This window comes from Geotrypetes seraphini, chromosome 2 (assembly GCF_902459505.1).
Source record: "Geotrypetes seraphini chromosome 2, aGeoSer1.1, whole genome shotgun sequence".
NCBI lineage: Eukaryota > Metazoa > Chordata > Amphibia > Gymnophiona > Dermophiidae > Geotrypetes > Geotrypetes seraphini.
The window spans coordinates 414,769,730-414,785,256 of NC_047085.1; the positions used below are offsets into that span (position 1 = coordinate 414,769,730).

A 15,527-nucleotide genomic window follows, 5' to 3' on the forward strand; every position below is an offset into this window, starting at 1 on the left:
ATGCTAACTAAAGCAGAGTTAATGTGAGACCACTTACCGCCTCCTCAACATAAAAACATATTAAATGATGGAAGATTGAATAGATCTAAATGGTTCATTCAGACTGCCCAACAGTCATACTAATAATCATTGCATGACTAAACCAAAAATGAATGCGATATAAAATATATGATTCTGGTCTTTCTTTGCCATTTCTAGGACATATACTGCCAAAGTCCACCCCTCACAATCCTTATATTCCAGCTACTGGAGTTGCTTTCTATCCCAATCAGTCTTGTCTTATTCAGGACATGGACTGTAGAAATTAGCCCGGCACCAAGTGCTTATGTGCTGACCGGGGACAGGTACCTAATATGAATGTTACTGCATGACTTGCAATGGAAAATGCTAGGAAGCCCACCAATAGGTGCTGTGTAACATTTTCAGCTACCATGCAATATAGCCCTGCACTAGCAGTAGTACAGTAATTGCAAATTTTTACCAGTTTAGTAAAAATGCCCCTATGAGCATTGTCATCATTTGTGCACAAAAAAAGTTGTAGAAACACTTGAAATACTAGTGAGAACCCGCAACAGCCAGTCAGATAGCAGATCTGCACGGGGCAGGAGCGTATAAAGATTGCTCCTGCCCCAGTTCACTGTTGGACCACGAGGGAATTTAAAGGTACTGTTTATACTAATCAGGGAGGCGGGAGGGAGGTGAGAGTTGGCCCGGGGCAGGAAGCAGGAGGAATCCGTCCTGTCCCAACCCACCAATGAACCACCTGGTGGAGGCCTGAAAGGCATTGGGAGAGAGAGGGAACAGGGTGCAGAGGAGGATAAAACAGGGAGGACAGGGTGCAGAGCCTGGCAGGGAGAGAGGGAGATGGATTCAGAGCCAGGCAGGGCACTTGAATATAAACAACCCCCCACCCCCAGTTTATATTCGAGTCAACCTTTTTTCCCTCCTTGTTTGGGGAAAAAGGTTACCTCAGTTTGTATTCAGGTCGGTTTATACTCGAGTATATGCGGTAAATACTGGCCTCAGAATCCCTCAAAACTTAGAATTAAAGACCTCCCCCCCCACACACACAAATACGCATGTCCCATAGACAGCAACAGGCTCAGTACTCACAGTGTAGCTGGTGCTGTGCCTCCCTCAAACAAGCTGGACAGTAGTTGAGACTTACTGCCTCAGACAAGCATACAAAAAGGAACCTGCTCGTTTCTTCTGGTTGCCACTCAGACTGTTAAGAGCCTGATCTCTGGACCCCACTCCACCTGATAAAATCCTAGTATTTTATCAGCTGGCACCTGATAAAATCCTAGGAACCAACACAGATGCCAATCAGCCTGTGCTCAGGCCCAAGAACATCCACAGACATGAGGAGTGAGCTGAGTTACAAGGGGAATGGTCCCCGAGCTAATCCAGTGTTAGTGCAGGCTGGCCAGGTAGGTGCCCTGAATCAGCTATAGACACTAACCAAAAGTGTCTGTGTCTCCACTGTGGCAGAGCTGCTCTAAGGCACCAGAAAGCCTCTCAAGTGGTAAAAAAATATAATACCCAAAACAAAGAACAAAGCAGAGAAAAAAAAAAAGACACCTTCAACTCACGTGTAAAAAGATGAACTGAGCAGCATAGAGCAGTGGTGGAGAGGTGGTAGAGCCGAAAAATGTAAATTGATACCTTCCACACAAACTTACAAGTAGGGGTACATAAGCCATAGGTCAAGACTCAAATGCTGTGATATAAAATATATGATTCTAGGGCCATTAAAAATGTACACACTGTCCCTAGTGTTTTCTAATCCTGCCTCATTCTCTTTACCTATCATCTATCACCTCCTCCCCCCCCCCCCACTCCCCTCTATGTAATTTCAACCATGGATTTGGGTAACTACAAAAAATTATATTTATCACTGATGCAAACTTCAAATGGGTCAAAAAAAGGAACACCTAGCAACTGCATACACAACACAAAATTTTGCTAGCTTTCTTAATTGTGAACATAGGCTATACTGCACACACAGTCAAGGCTGAAAACTAGCACAGAAGTTTTTCATGCACACATGGGCCAGTAAAATAGAAAAAACATTGCTTCCTATACAACATTGGGAAACCTAAATGGAATGCTGTGTTATAAACTGCCCCATTAGACTGTAAGCTCTGCAGGGACAGAAAAATACCTTCTGTATCTTAATGTATCTCATCTTAAGCCATAGCTGAAAAGATGTGAGCTAAAATTATATATACACGTGAAACACCTTTAAATGTTGGAATGGGGACTGAAAATTCAATAGACATTGCTAAAAAATTAAAACTTATGTTTTTCCCTTTGCAATTATGACAAACTAACTAGCAGCCTTTCATTAATAACCTTGCATGTTGGAATGAAAGACTTCCAATTACTCTGCCGGAATAATAGAGTAAACTTGCCTCCCATTCCTCCAGGAATCGCTGGGCTTCAGTTGGGTTGACAGTTTTGTGTCTCTTGAATTCATCTTTCACATATTGATCCCCTAAAACCTTTAAGTCCAGGGGCAGTATCTTGTGCAGTCTCAAGATCTTCTTGTAGAGGCACCTCACCTGGGACACCAGGGATGGGGGACCGCCTGACATCACCTCCTACTAAACAAAGAGAATAAATATAAAAATCAAGGGAGAAGAGGGATAAAGATCAGCAAATTATATTTGCCCCAAGTACACAGAAACAGCTAACAGTAGTTAAAGTGAACCAAGTACAGTTAGGAAATGTCTCTGCAACAGGGCTGGATTTTTTATTTTTTTTTTTGGGGGGGGGGGGACAGGGTTGACCACAATGAGCCCCATGTTTTTGCAGCCTAAGTCTTTGTGACCTTAAGAGAAAATGACATACATCAGTGTCCAAAGCCCTGCACCAAGGTCAGCCCTCATTCTCTATTACCCTTTCCTCTAATATTTAAAGATATGAGGGAAGAGAGATCACAGGTTGTCTGTCATTTTTATTAGAAAAAAAATGATCTGGAGGCTGCAGCATTTCCATTTTAATGATGCCGCACAATAAGGACCTAATTCATTCTGCCATTCTGTTGCTATAGGATAAAGTATTGTAGTAGCCATGCTAGCCCATTTCAGTCATTACCACCTTGCTCCTTATACCCACTGACAATTGCCGAGATGCCTGATAAGATAGTTACTGGCAACCTGGAGAATGCCCTCTGCACTGAGAAATGATTAATATACTTTTCCTCATGGAAAAAAAAAGAGATAAGAAAGGCAAAGTAAGCAGGAAAGTCTGTTCTGAGAGTCCATGATTTCAAGAAGCAAATTCTATGGATACATTTGTACCAAAATTCAGGGGTGTCCAATGTTGGTCCTCGAGGGCCGCAGTCCAGTCGGGTTTTCAGGATTTCCCCAATGAATATGCATTGAAAGCAGTGCATGCAAATAGATCTCATGCATATTCATTGGGGAAATCCTGAAAACCCAACTGGACTGCGGCCCTCGAGGACCGACATTGGACACCCCTGTACCAAATAGACCACACTGGGAAGCAGGGCTGTAGAGTTGAAGTCGAGGAGTCGGAGACATTTTCGGTACCTGGAGTCGGAGTCGTGGGTACCAGAAACTGAGGAGTCGGAGTCGAAGGATTTATCTACCGACTCCACAGCTCTGCTGGGAAGAATCCCTTGGAAAAATAGTTTGCAGGTTCAAAGATGCTCAAACACTAAAAACATTTCCCCCTTAATGGATAACAAATTTTTGTACTAGAAATCTATCTGCATCTTGGCAGCAGCACCCTTAATAAAAGATACAAAAAGCTTCCACAGCACATCCATGTTGCATATCCCTGAAAATGTGCAACAGTTTCAAATTCAAACAGGTTTATGTTCAAATGTATTTTATTGAGCACAACAAAACCAACAATCAAGAAACAAACCATGGAAAGGCACGTTCAAAATTTTGATAACAAAATCCAGTAATATAGAACAAAGTTACCCAAAAAAAACCCACCCAACACAAACCTCCCCAAAATAAAATAATTAACCCCCCCCCCCCCAGGGTCCTCCTTCCAAATACATTACAGACAGATTGACGCTCCCGGACAAACCCAACTTGATCCTCATGAATAAGCTGAGGAAGATGCAGAGCCAGGCGATCGGCTAGCATTCGGGCAAAAAGCTTGCGATCCACATTGATCAAGGAGATGGGACGATAAGATTCCGGGGAGTCAGCCTCCTTGCCAGGCTTCAGCAATAAAGTAATAAGGGCCTCATTAGCATATCGGGGAAAAGAGCCCCAAACAATTGCAGCATTAAAGTAAGCAAAGGACCATAAATGTGGGGAGAAAGAAGTCGATAAAAATCACCCGAAAACAGATTTATAAGAAAGGAAGGTTAAAAGAACCCTATTGTATAAGTTTTCCAAAGTTCTTGCTGAGTTTACCACATATCACTTAATCCTCTTTATTACACTCCTACTTCATTACTGCAGGAACTAGCAGTAAAACCAGGAATGGATTAAAGCCCATAGGGCTCCCTAAATGTTTTTCCATGCACATACCTATATCGCCTTTCAATTAGTCTAACTTAGTTAATTTATGGACTAACTTTCCAGACTTAATACTCATACTTCCTTCTGCTGATCCAAACACAATGAACAAAGGTTTGGACAATTTCCTGGATCAAAAGTCCATAGTCTGTTATTGAGACAGACATAGGGAAAGCCACTGTTTGCCTTGGATCAGTAGCACGGAATGTTGCTATTTGGGTTTTTGAAAGATAGATACATGTGACCTAGATTGGCCAGTGTGATGACAGGCTACTGGGCTAGATGGACCATTCATCTGACCAAGTAAGCCTATTCTTATGTTCTTATGTAACAAAAGATGAGCTTGCCAAGCAATACTACTATTCTATAATACTTATTTGTGTAGTTACTAGACATAAGCAACACTGCACATCAAAACATAAAAGAGACAGTCCCTGCTCAAAAGAACTTACAATCTAGTCAAGACAGACAAACTAGACAAGAAGGTGCATCAATACACAGTGCTCAGATGGGGGAAGTACAGATGAATGATAACACAGATATTGGTGCTTAGAAGGTGGGTTGGTGTTTGGAATTGTAAGCATCTTCAAAGAAGAGGATTTTGAGTCTGGATTTGAATAATGCCAGAGACGGAGCTAGATGTACTGAGTCAAGCAATTTGTTCCAGGTATACATTGCAGCAAAGTAGAAGGGCCGGAGTCTGGAGCTGGTCGTAGCGAAGATTACAGATAAGAGAGACTTTTCCAATGAGCGGGGTGCTGGGGGAGGGGGGAGTGTGGGGAGAGAGGAGAGATACTGCAGAGTGAATACACTTGTAGGTCAGTAAGATGAGTTTGAATTGTATGTGGAAACAGATAGGGAGCCAATTAAGTGACTTGAGGTTAACGTGGGCATATTGTCACTGGAAGAATATGAAGCATGTAGCAGTGTTCTAAACAGACTGGCGGGGAGAGATATGGTTTAGCGGAAGGCCAGTAAAAAGTAGGTTGCAGTAGTCTAGGTGAGAGATGATGAGGGTATGGATGAGGGTTTTGGTAATGTGCTCAGAAAGGGTCTGATTTTAGTGATATTGTAGAGAAAGAAACAACAGGTTTTGGCAGTCTGTTGGATACATGAAGAGAAAGAGAGAGATAAAGTGAATCAATAAAATAACAAATAAATGTGAATCATAAAATACATTATAATAGTACTGTAAAGGAAAACCGTGCGGTGGAGGAGGGAGAATTACTGTTAGAATAAGGCGACAAGAGAGACAATAAAGCTATTTCTGCAAGTTTAAAAAAACAACAACAGGCGCCTGTTGTCCTTCGGGTCAGCTCTGATACACTATTGTTTTAATTTCAATTAACTTATGTTCCTGAATTATTATATATTTTCTTTCAGAATCATTATCAAAATACCAGCAAAACTAGGATTCAAGCCCCTCTTTTTCCACTAGCACTTTTTGTGATCTTTCCTTATTCAAGTCAATTTCTCTTCTCAGATATCCTCCCCACCTGGAGCTTATCGTTAACACTGCATAGATCTAGGTACGATCTAAAAGCAACATTAACAAAAATCTTATACTTTAACCTGCTAGTTGTTTGGACCAGATGAAGGAAGTATTAGCTCAAACCCAATGAAGTTAGTCTACAAAATAAATAAATAAATAAATCTTCTTGTACTACTTTTGCTGTGTGCTGGTTTGTTGACCTTCATTTTTATATTTACAGGGAGAAAAGAGCGTAGCCCCACCTCTCGCCCTCAAGTGGAAGGGGGTGGGGGGAAATTTGATGAGACCAGGTCTAAGGCTCCACAGTCTATGAGCACATCAGCTCCACTTGCATATCTCCTTCTCACACACATTGTTATTCACAACGGATAACTGAATGCAACCAGGTTCCACGGTTTCCTCCGCTCTCCTCGCCTCACCAACCGTAGTTACAATTATAGAGGATTAAAACATTTTTTTTCTTACTTCTTGTGCCCCTAGTGGACGCACAATCTAGGTTTCTATACCTAGGGGCGACGGAGGGTTGGGTGACTTTTACCCATGCGGTGGGAGCTGCTGAACCTGCTTCCCTAGCTTCTCAACCCACTGCACTAACCATTAGGCCACTCCTCCACTGGGTTCTGCGTTTCAAGGCTTAGTGTGTGGATACAGAATTTCTTTCCAGTTTAGAAGCGAGGTTTGGAACGCACAATTTATTCAGAGGACTTCGTTTATCTGATGCTGAAGGCTACGAATAAGGTTTTTACCAGACGTCCCCGATTTTGAACGAGTGTCCTCCCAGCTCCACTGTTTATAATCACCTATCCCGATCTCATTGGGACAGGATTAAAAAAAAAATCCCTGTAACTTCTCGGTGTCAAGCTTTCCTTCAGCCTTACATTGCCCTAGCAAATTTCTTTCCACAATACGCGATCACAATTTCTCTATTCTCTTCTGTCACATAGGTTACCGGCTCACCGCTCCTCTCGCTTGCTTGTTGTTTATTTTAACTTCTTCCTGCCAGAGGAGTTTTCTTAAAACTGTCCCCAGTACTACCACTTCTTATGTGGGAACCAATCTTTTGTTCTGGGTTGCAGTGTAGTTTGTTATGCAGTTGCACCAGCTCTCCTAATCCGATTGTCAGTATACTGCTTGTACCACAAATTTTCTGATGCAGGACACGTATAACAATTTTGTGACTCTAAAAAGGCATATGTATTCAAGAGTGAAGCATATCAGTATTTTCCAAAATACTTTCTCAAGTATGACCTAATTTTCCTTTTTCCTCCAGTATCCCACACATTCAGTTTTAAACCCTGAGACTGCACACTTTAATTATTAAAGCCCTGCCTGGATAGGTGTGATGTAACTGATGTCTTCTGAAGCTGTTTCAGCAGTGCGATTTTACCAGTATTATCCAACCCTAGGAGCAGGCTTGTACTTCCTGATCTGGAGCACTTTTTAGTTTGCATAGGATTGATAACAAACCCCTTTACCTAGATAGAAGGGAAATGAGAGAAGAGGTTCAGAGTTGCCAAGTTTCGTTCAAAACGGTCAAGCCGTTTTTGCGTGATCGCGGCACATACACACACACATACATACACACATACATACCTCCGATTTTATATATATATAGAAGATTTTGAAAATCATCTACTTAGAAGTCTTGGCCACCAGGACGTCTAGGCTGCCAGCATGTCTAACTTTTCACCCCATTTTCGATCAGAAAAACATCCAGGTTGAAAATGTCCTAATCATGACCATTTGGACGTGGGTGGAGCCAACATAGTAATGGACTGGCCACATAGACTTCCCAACAGAGCAATGGGACACCTTAGAGGGCACTGCTGTGAACGTCACATAAAGGATACCAGCTGTATATCTCACCATAACCCCTTAGAATTTAGGGTGAGCCCCCCCTCCAAAAAAAACACCTAGTATACTCTCCTGTGTACCATCCCAATAGCACTTACAGGTCTAGTTCCAAACATATACAATAAGTTCCATCCAGGATGTCTTGCAAAATGTTTATCACTGCAAGACGACCATGTCTAACCCGTCCTTGAGACCATCCAAAGCCCGCCCATAACATGCCTCCACCACGCCCATCTCATGCTCTAAACATAGAGGCTGGAACACCTCGCTAGATGTACAGAAAGGCAGTTTTGATTATCGGCATTTGGACGTCCTGGCAATTAGGATGCTCAATTGCCAATTTAGGATGTTTTTGGGGTATCTATGTCTTCTTTTTTTTGCCCACCATACCTCTCTGGTACTCCTTGCACATGAACTGAGCATGTGCAAGGAATACCATCATGGCCAGCTGGGAAAAAGGCCACTGACTTCTTTGCTGAGGCAGCACTGGGACTTAACCACTCAATGATCACATACCCTAGAACAGAGTTTATCAACTTCTTCAAGCCAAGTACCCCTAAGTCTAACAAATCTGATTTTCTGTTTGTAGCTCCGCCCAAGTGTGCAGGTGGGCCGCGAGACCCCCAGAACATATCACCCCAGGTAGTGAGGGATCTGCATACCAAGTATCGTTCAAATCGGTCCCACAGCTTTTTACATTTTTTCCATTGACTTGAATGGGTGAAATCTGATTTTCTGTTTGTAGCTCCGGCCACGTGTGCAGGTGGGCCGCGAGACCCCCAGAACATATCACCCCAGGTAGTGAGGGATCTGCATACCAAGTTTCGTTCAAATCGGTCCCACAGCTTCTTACATTTTTTCCATTGACTTGAATGGGTGAAATCTGATTTTCTGTTTGTAGCTCCGCCCACGTGTGCAGGTGGGCCGCGAGACCCCCAGAACATATCACCCCAGGTAGTGAGGGATCTGCATACCAAGTTTCATTCAAATCGGTCAAGCCGTTTTTGCGTGATCGCGGCACACACACACACACATACATACACACATACATACCTCCGATTTTATATATATAGATAGATTATCAAAGAAAGCAGTAACTACTCACAAGTCATATTTGACCATTTCAGATTCAATATTTGTTCAAGAAGGTAAGAGATAGTTGCCTCTAGAGGTCACTAGTGTCCTACAAGAGAATACATACATATTTGCAAAGCAATTTTTAAGGGTGCAGTTAAGAAGGTCTATATTATTTTGTTTATGATAGTTTTACACTTAAATCTTTAATATCTCATTTGATAAATATATAAATTTATTAATGAAATGAATTGGAAGATCACCATCTCAGTTTACAAATTCTCAGATCTCCATGATATGTACAGATGGTAATGTCACTGCTTTAACTCTGTGCACTCTGAGAAACTGTAATTGTGTTGGTGAAGTACTTAATAGAGAATGACATGGTTGCTGAAACCCACGGATAGCCACTGGTAGCTGCAGATAACTCGTCAAAATGATGTTGGGGGGGAAGTGCTCACTGTGGGCATAAGGACAAGGCCATCCACTGCCCCATGGAGCGGTGAATGGCCTTGTCCCCGCAGTTAAGGGAGGGAACGCGTGCAGTCACCGATCGTGCGCGGCCCCCTCCCTCCTTCCTACCGGCTGAATCTATCTCCCTCCCTCGCCCTTACCTTTGCGGCACGTTAGTTTCCAAAGTAACTTGTTCAAGCCGCCCGAGCCTGCCTGCAATCGTGTGCGTCTGAGGGCGGAAGCTTCTCCTCTGATGCAACTTCCAGCTTGGCGCAGCTTGAGCAAGTTACTCTGGAAAGTAACTTAAAATGTGCCGTGAAGGTAAGGGGGAGGGAGGGAGATTCTCGGGCCACCCAAGGGGTGCTGAAGGGCAGTGAGATGGCGAGAGGGAAGGGTGGTGGTGGAAAAAAAAGGAACAGACGCTGAAAGGGGGTGGAGAGGAACAGAAGCTGAAAGGAAATGGGGAAAAGAGAGTGGGGAGAAGACGCTTAAGGGAAAAAATGGGGAACAGGGAGTGGGGAGAAGAAGCTGAAGGGAAAAAATGGGGAAGAAAGAGAGGTGAGAAGAAGCTGAAGGGAAATGTGGAAGACAAAGTGGGTAGAAGATGTTGAAGGGAAATGGGGAAGACAGAGTAGGGAGAAGATGCTGAAGGAAAATGGGGAACAGAGAGTGGGGAGAAGATGCTGGAAGGGAAGAAGACAGAGATGCCAGACTATGGGAGGAGCGGAGGGAAGAAGATGGGTGCCAGACCAATGGGGGGGGGAATGAAGGGAGAGGCACAGTAACAGAGCAAATGGAAGACACAGAGAGAAGACAGATAGAGGATGGAAGGAATTGAATGAGAAGATGAGGAAAGCAGAAACCAGACAACAAAGGTAGAAAAAAAATTATATTTATTTTTATTTAAGATAAAGAAGTATATTAGTTGTGTTGATAAAAATTTATAAACACATCCCTGCCAGCTGAACATCTCTTTCTCTAGTTCAGCAACCAGAACTTTGATTTATAAGGAAGGAATAAGCTAAATATTGCAGTACTGAGGCTTGTATGGATGCTGCGAGGATAGTAGTCGCGTGGACGGGGACAGGGTGGGGACAGTGGTCGCGGGGATGGGGCAGTGACAGGGACCATGGTCGCGGGGATGGGGACAAATTTTTTCCCCGTGTCATTTTCTAGTACTTAATGAAAAGCAAGGTTAATTTTTAATAGATGAATGTAGCACTTTTTGAGGAAGGAAATGGTTTATGTAGCTAAAAAGTATTATTGTTCAGGTTCTGTCTGTGCTGCTGCTAAGAAATGGTTGTTTCTCTGTATCTAAACATTACAATTCATGAGTTCTTTGAAGCAGCATGCAAAAGGGAAGTGGAAAGATGGTGTCCTGATAGTTGTTATTCTCAGAATTCTTATTTCCTAAGTTTTGGGACACTGATGCTTTCTTTAAAGTTATCGTTTTTTGACAATAGTGAAAAAGAGTACCAGCCCCTCTTCTGTTTTCTGCTAAGGATGTTTCAAGTTTAAAGTATGAATCCTGACACTGTTCATCCTGAACACACACAGAAAGTGCCCCCCATCCTACTTAACTGGGAATCAGGAAGGGGCCTCAGGAGCAGCACAATGCAGCAATAAATAGTTTCTCTGTATCTTCCTCTCCAGACAAAATAACCATTTCACTTTCTTCCCTTCCTGGGAGTCTCCAGACTACCCATGCAGGCCATGTAGGAAGCAGTTTCTTCAGCTGATATTCCAGCCAATTTCCAAAGGCCCATAGGAGAACGTCATGTATCTGTGTCTGCCCGTAATACAGTGTGCTGGCACATGCTCTAGGCAGAAGCTAATAACCTTGCTTCTATAAAATGCAAGAAATAAGCTCCAGAGGCCAAGCTGAAGCAGCATGTTGTTCTTGCCTTCCTTAATCGGTCAAGTTCCCTATCTACAAGAGTCCTTGGAATGCTGCACTGGAGAAAGGTAGGAGGAGGGAATTAGGAAAGAAAGATTGCTGCTGAGGAAGGGAAATGGGGGAAATCCTGACCTGATGAGGGATTAAGTCTGCTTGCTTGAAAGAAGGAAGATGACAGAAAGGGCCATTCTGTCTCTTATCTAACTCCTCCCAACAGGAATGAGAGGCTTGTGACCTAGTCATTCCAGAACCAAGAGGTAGATTTTCCCAGTAAGGGGAGGGTTGCAGAGGGACTATAGAAAGTACTAGGAGCTCTCAAACTAACTGAAAACAATGTTAGGGGTTCTTAGGAAAGGAATTAAAAAATGTAAAAAAAAAAAAGAATACAATAAAACCTTGGATTGCAAGTAACTTGGTTTGCAAGTGTTTTGCAAGACAAGCAAAACATTTTAGTAAATTTTAACTTGATATACAAGCAGTGTCTTACAATACAAGTATATACAGTAACACATCACAACTGAGCTGATGGTTCTCTCTCTGATGCTGCAAGTGTAATGACTGTTCTAAACGAGCAAAGTCTTGCAATATGAGTACATATAGTATACATGCGTCACATCATCACAACTGAGCCGATGGTTCTTCTCGCTCTGACGCTGCAGTATAGTGACTGTTCTACATGAGTGAGGTCTTGCAATACAAGTACGTATAGTATTTTGTATTAAAGTTTTTGGGTTATGGAATCGTCTGAGTTTCCATTACTTCCTATGGGGAAATTCACTATGATATATGAGTGCTCTGGAACGAATTATGCTCGCAAACCAAGGTTTTACACTTCCCCCTCTGGATCTGCAGTTTCAGCATCCGCGGATTCGGTTATTCACAATTTTTTTTTTAAGGGGGAAAAAAAGCTTCGTTTCGGACCTTCCCCGCCTCCCTCCTTCCTTCCCCCCGGTATCTCGGCCTTACCTGGCTTTCGGGGCAGGAACCATCTTCCTACGCTGCTGCCCCATGCAGATCGCCAATAGGAAATGGCTGCCGTGAGCTCCTGGTATTTGTCATGCTAATTTTGACATTATTACGTCTTATTCTAAGTACCTTGAGGTGTTTATTGTACTGTGTGCCACTTTGCTCTTCAGATGATGGCTTGTAGTCCTCTTGCCTCTGTTAGCTTTTAGTATATCAGATTTTAATAAACTAATTTAATCTAACCAACTAATAACTAGAGGGAAATAAATATCCCATGAGGAGGAATCACTAGACAGCAATCGGACTTGGGGAAACAAAAGGTAAGAACATGTCAGTGAGAATAAGTGCCAGTTATATATTTTACAGATCATATACTAATAGAATGATAATCAGTAAGGAGGTAATTCTTTAAACTGACATGTAGATACAGTCATGTCAAAAAATTAGGACACCCCTTGAAATATTCAGGTCTTTCTTAAGAAATGTTCACATATCGATGTCAAATTTTTTTAAAATTTATCTCTGGAAAAGAAAGTGATGTAATTACAGGTAAACAACAAAAGGTTTCCTTGATTTACTCATGAAACGAAAGATATCCACAAAAATGTGTATTCTAACTGAGGAATAAATTAGGACACTCCTACATATCCTCCCACTTAAAGTGGCTCAAATCACACACAGGTGTATTGACTCTTTTCCAAATGACCATATTCACTAGCTGAGAGGTTTTCAGGCAATTAGACTATAATATAATGCTATCTTAAGAACATAAGAATAGTTTTACTGGGTCAGACCAAAGGTCCATCAAGCCTAGTAGCCCGTTTTCACAGTGGCTAATCCAGGTCTCTAGTGCCTGGCCAAAACCCAAAGACTAGCAACATTCCATGCTACCGATCCAGGGCAAGCAGTGGCTTCCCCTATGTCTTTCTCAATAACAGACTAAGGCCTTTTCCTCCAGGAAATTGTCCAAACCTTTCTTAAAACTAGCTACGCTCTCTGCTCTTACTACAACCTCTGGCAATGCATTACAGAGCTTAACTATTCTCCGAGTGAAAAAATATTTCCTCCTATTGGTTTTAAAAGTATTTCCTTGTAACTTCATCGAGTGTTCCCTAGTCTTTGTAATTTTTGACGGAGTGAAAAATTGATCCACTTGTACCCATTCAAGATTTTATAGACTTCAATCATATCTCCCCTCAGCCATCTCAGTCGAGTCTTTCATTTGAAAAGAACCTCTGCAATGAGAGGGCATAGGATGAAGTTAAGGGGTGATAGGCTCAGGAGTAATCTAAGGAAATACTTTTTTACAGAAAGGGTGGTAGATGCATGGAACAGTCTCCCAGAAGAGGTGGTGGAGACAGAGACTGTGTCTGAATTCAAAAGGGCCTGGGATAGGCACACGGGATCTCTTGGAAAGAGATAATGGTTACTGCAGATAGGAAGACTAGATGGGCCATTTGGCCTTTTATCTGCCATCATGTTTCTATGAAGAGCCTTAACCTTTTTAATCTTTCCTCATACGAGAGGAGTTCCATCCCCTTTATTATCATGGTCACTCTTCTTTGAACCTTTTCTAGTTCCGCTATAATCTTTCTTGAGATAAGGAGACCATTGATTGGATAATTTCTATGTACTTTTTAATGTATGTCTAGTATAGATCTTTTTATATATATATTATGGAGTTGTTTTCTGTTTTCTATATATTTTTATGTAAACCACCAAGAACTGTTGGTAGATTTGGTGGAATATCAAATTTTGATATTCTATAACGCTACTAGACACTGTACATCAAGACATAGAAGACAGTCCCTGCTCAAAAGAGCTTACAATCTAGTCAAGATAGACAAACTGGACAAGAAGGTGCGTCAATACACAATTGGGGGTGTGCACATCCCTACAAGGTACACTATTTTATCCCCGATAACCAGTATGCTGACTGCCAGTGATCAATGTGTTTGGTTCATTTTTTGAGTTCAGATGATATTTTTGCAAAGTTACAATATTTTTGAAACAAAACTACTCATTTTACCTAATCTTTATGTACAGCGCTCAGTCATATCTCTACTAGACTAAGGTGTCATAAGAACATAAGAATTGCCGCTGCTGGGTCAGACCAGTGGTCCATCGTGCCCTGCAGTCCACACACGCCATTTTAGTGCGCGCTGAACGCTAACGCAGCCATAGAATATAACGGACACATTAGCATTTAGTGCATGCTAATATTTAGATAGCACTAAAAAGGCTAGCACGCCTTAATAAAAGGACCCCTAAATGCCCTAAAATTGTGTCAGCATATAAACATGGCTTTTCTATTAGTAAATAAATAGTGATAACATTAAAAAAAAAAAATAGGTGATAACATTAAAAAAAATATGATGCAACAAACCAACACATCAGCTAGATGTTACAGTAATGTTAACTGTATTGAACTGTTCGGCCATGGCTATGGGTCTTTATTATGCAGCACTGTAAGTTGCAGTTTGGAAGTAGTTTTAAAAATTGTTATCACTTTGGGCTCCTTTTACAAAAGCGCGCTAGCGGTTTTAGCCCGGGCTTAGCATGAGCTAAAATGCCGCCCACGCTAGCCGCTACCGCCTCCTTTTAAGCAGGCAGTAATTTTTCAGCTAGTGCGCGCTGTAGCGCGTGCTAAAAACGCTAGCGCACCTTTGTAAACAGAGCCCTTTGATTTTCCCAATAGCAAGCTCTAGATTTTTCCCTTATTATCTTCTCTAGTGACTCTGATATGATTCAGACGTTCAAATACTTGAAGGGTATTAACGTAGAACAAAATCTTTTCCAGAGAAAGGTAAATGGTAAAACCAGAGGACATAATTTGAGGTTGAGGGGTGGTTGATTCAGGGGCAATGTTAGGAAATTCTACTTTACGGAGAGGGTAGTGGATGCCTGGAATGCACTCCCGAGAGAGGTGGTGGAGAGTAAAACTGTGACTGAGTTCAAAGAAGCGTGGGATGAACACAGAGGATTTAGAATCAGAAAATAATATTAAATATTGAACTAAGGCCAGTACTGGGCAGACTTGCACGGTCTGAATCTGTATATGGCCATTTGGTGGAGGATGGGCTGGGGAGGTCTTCAATGGGCTGGAGTAAGTTTTAACGGAGATTTCGACAGTAGGAACCCAAGCACAGTACCGGGTAAAGCTTTGGATTCTTGCTCAGAAATAGCTAAGAAGAAAAAAAATTTAAAAATTTAAATTGAATCAGGTTGGGCAGACTGGATGGACCATTCGGGTCTTTATCTGCCGTCATCTACTATGTTACTA

The 15,527-nt window shown here is 42.0% G+C and overlaps 1 protein-coding gene across 29 annotated transcripts in view; it reads right to left on the minus strand.

Annotated features, from left to right (window-relative positions):
* The window catches only part of SDHAF3 (succinate dehydrogenase complex assembly factor 3), a 60,580-nt gene extending 52,933 nt beyond the window's left edge, over positions 1–7,647 (minus strand). For 5 of the 29 annotated variants that reach the window (XM_033931045.1, XM_033931075.1, XM_033931074.1 and 2 more), the window contains exons 1-2: positions 7,594–7,647; positions 2,415–2,603 (exon numbers count right to left, since the gene is read on the minus strand). In XM_033931045.1, the coding sequence (XP_033786936.1) occupies positions 2,415–2,603; positions 7,594–7,632 (228 nt within the window). In that variant the 5' untranslated portion in view covers positions 7,633–7,647. The other 24 variants (XM_033931064.1, XM_033931049.1, XM_033931068.1 and 21 more) reach the window with 24 other exon arrangements.
* Positions 7,648–15,527: the final 7,880 nt, after the last annotated feature.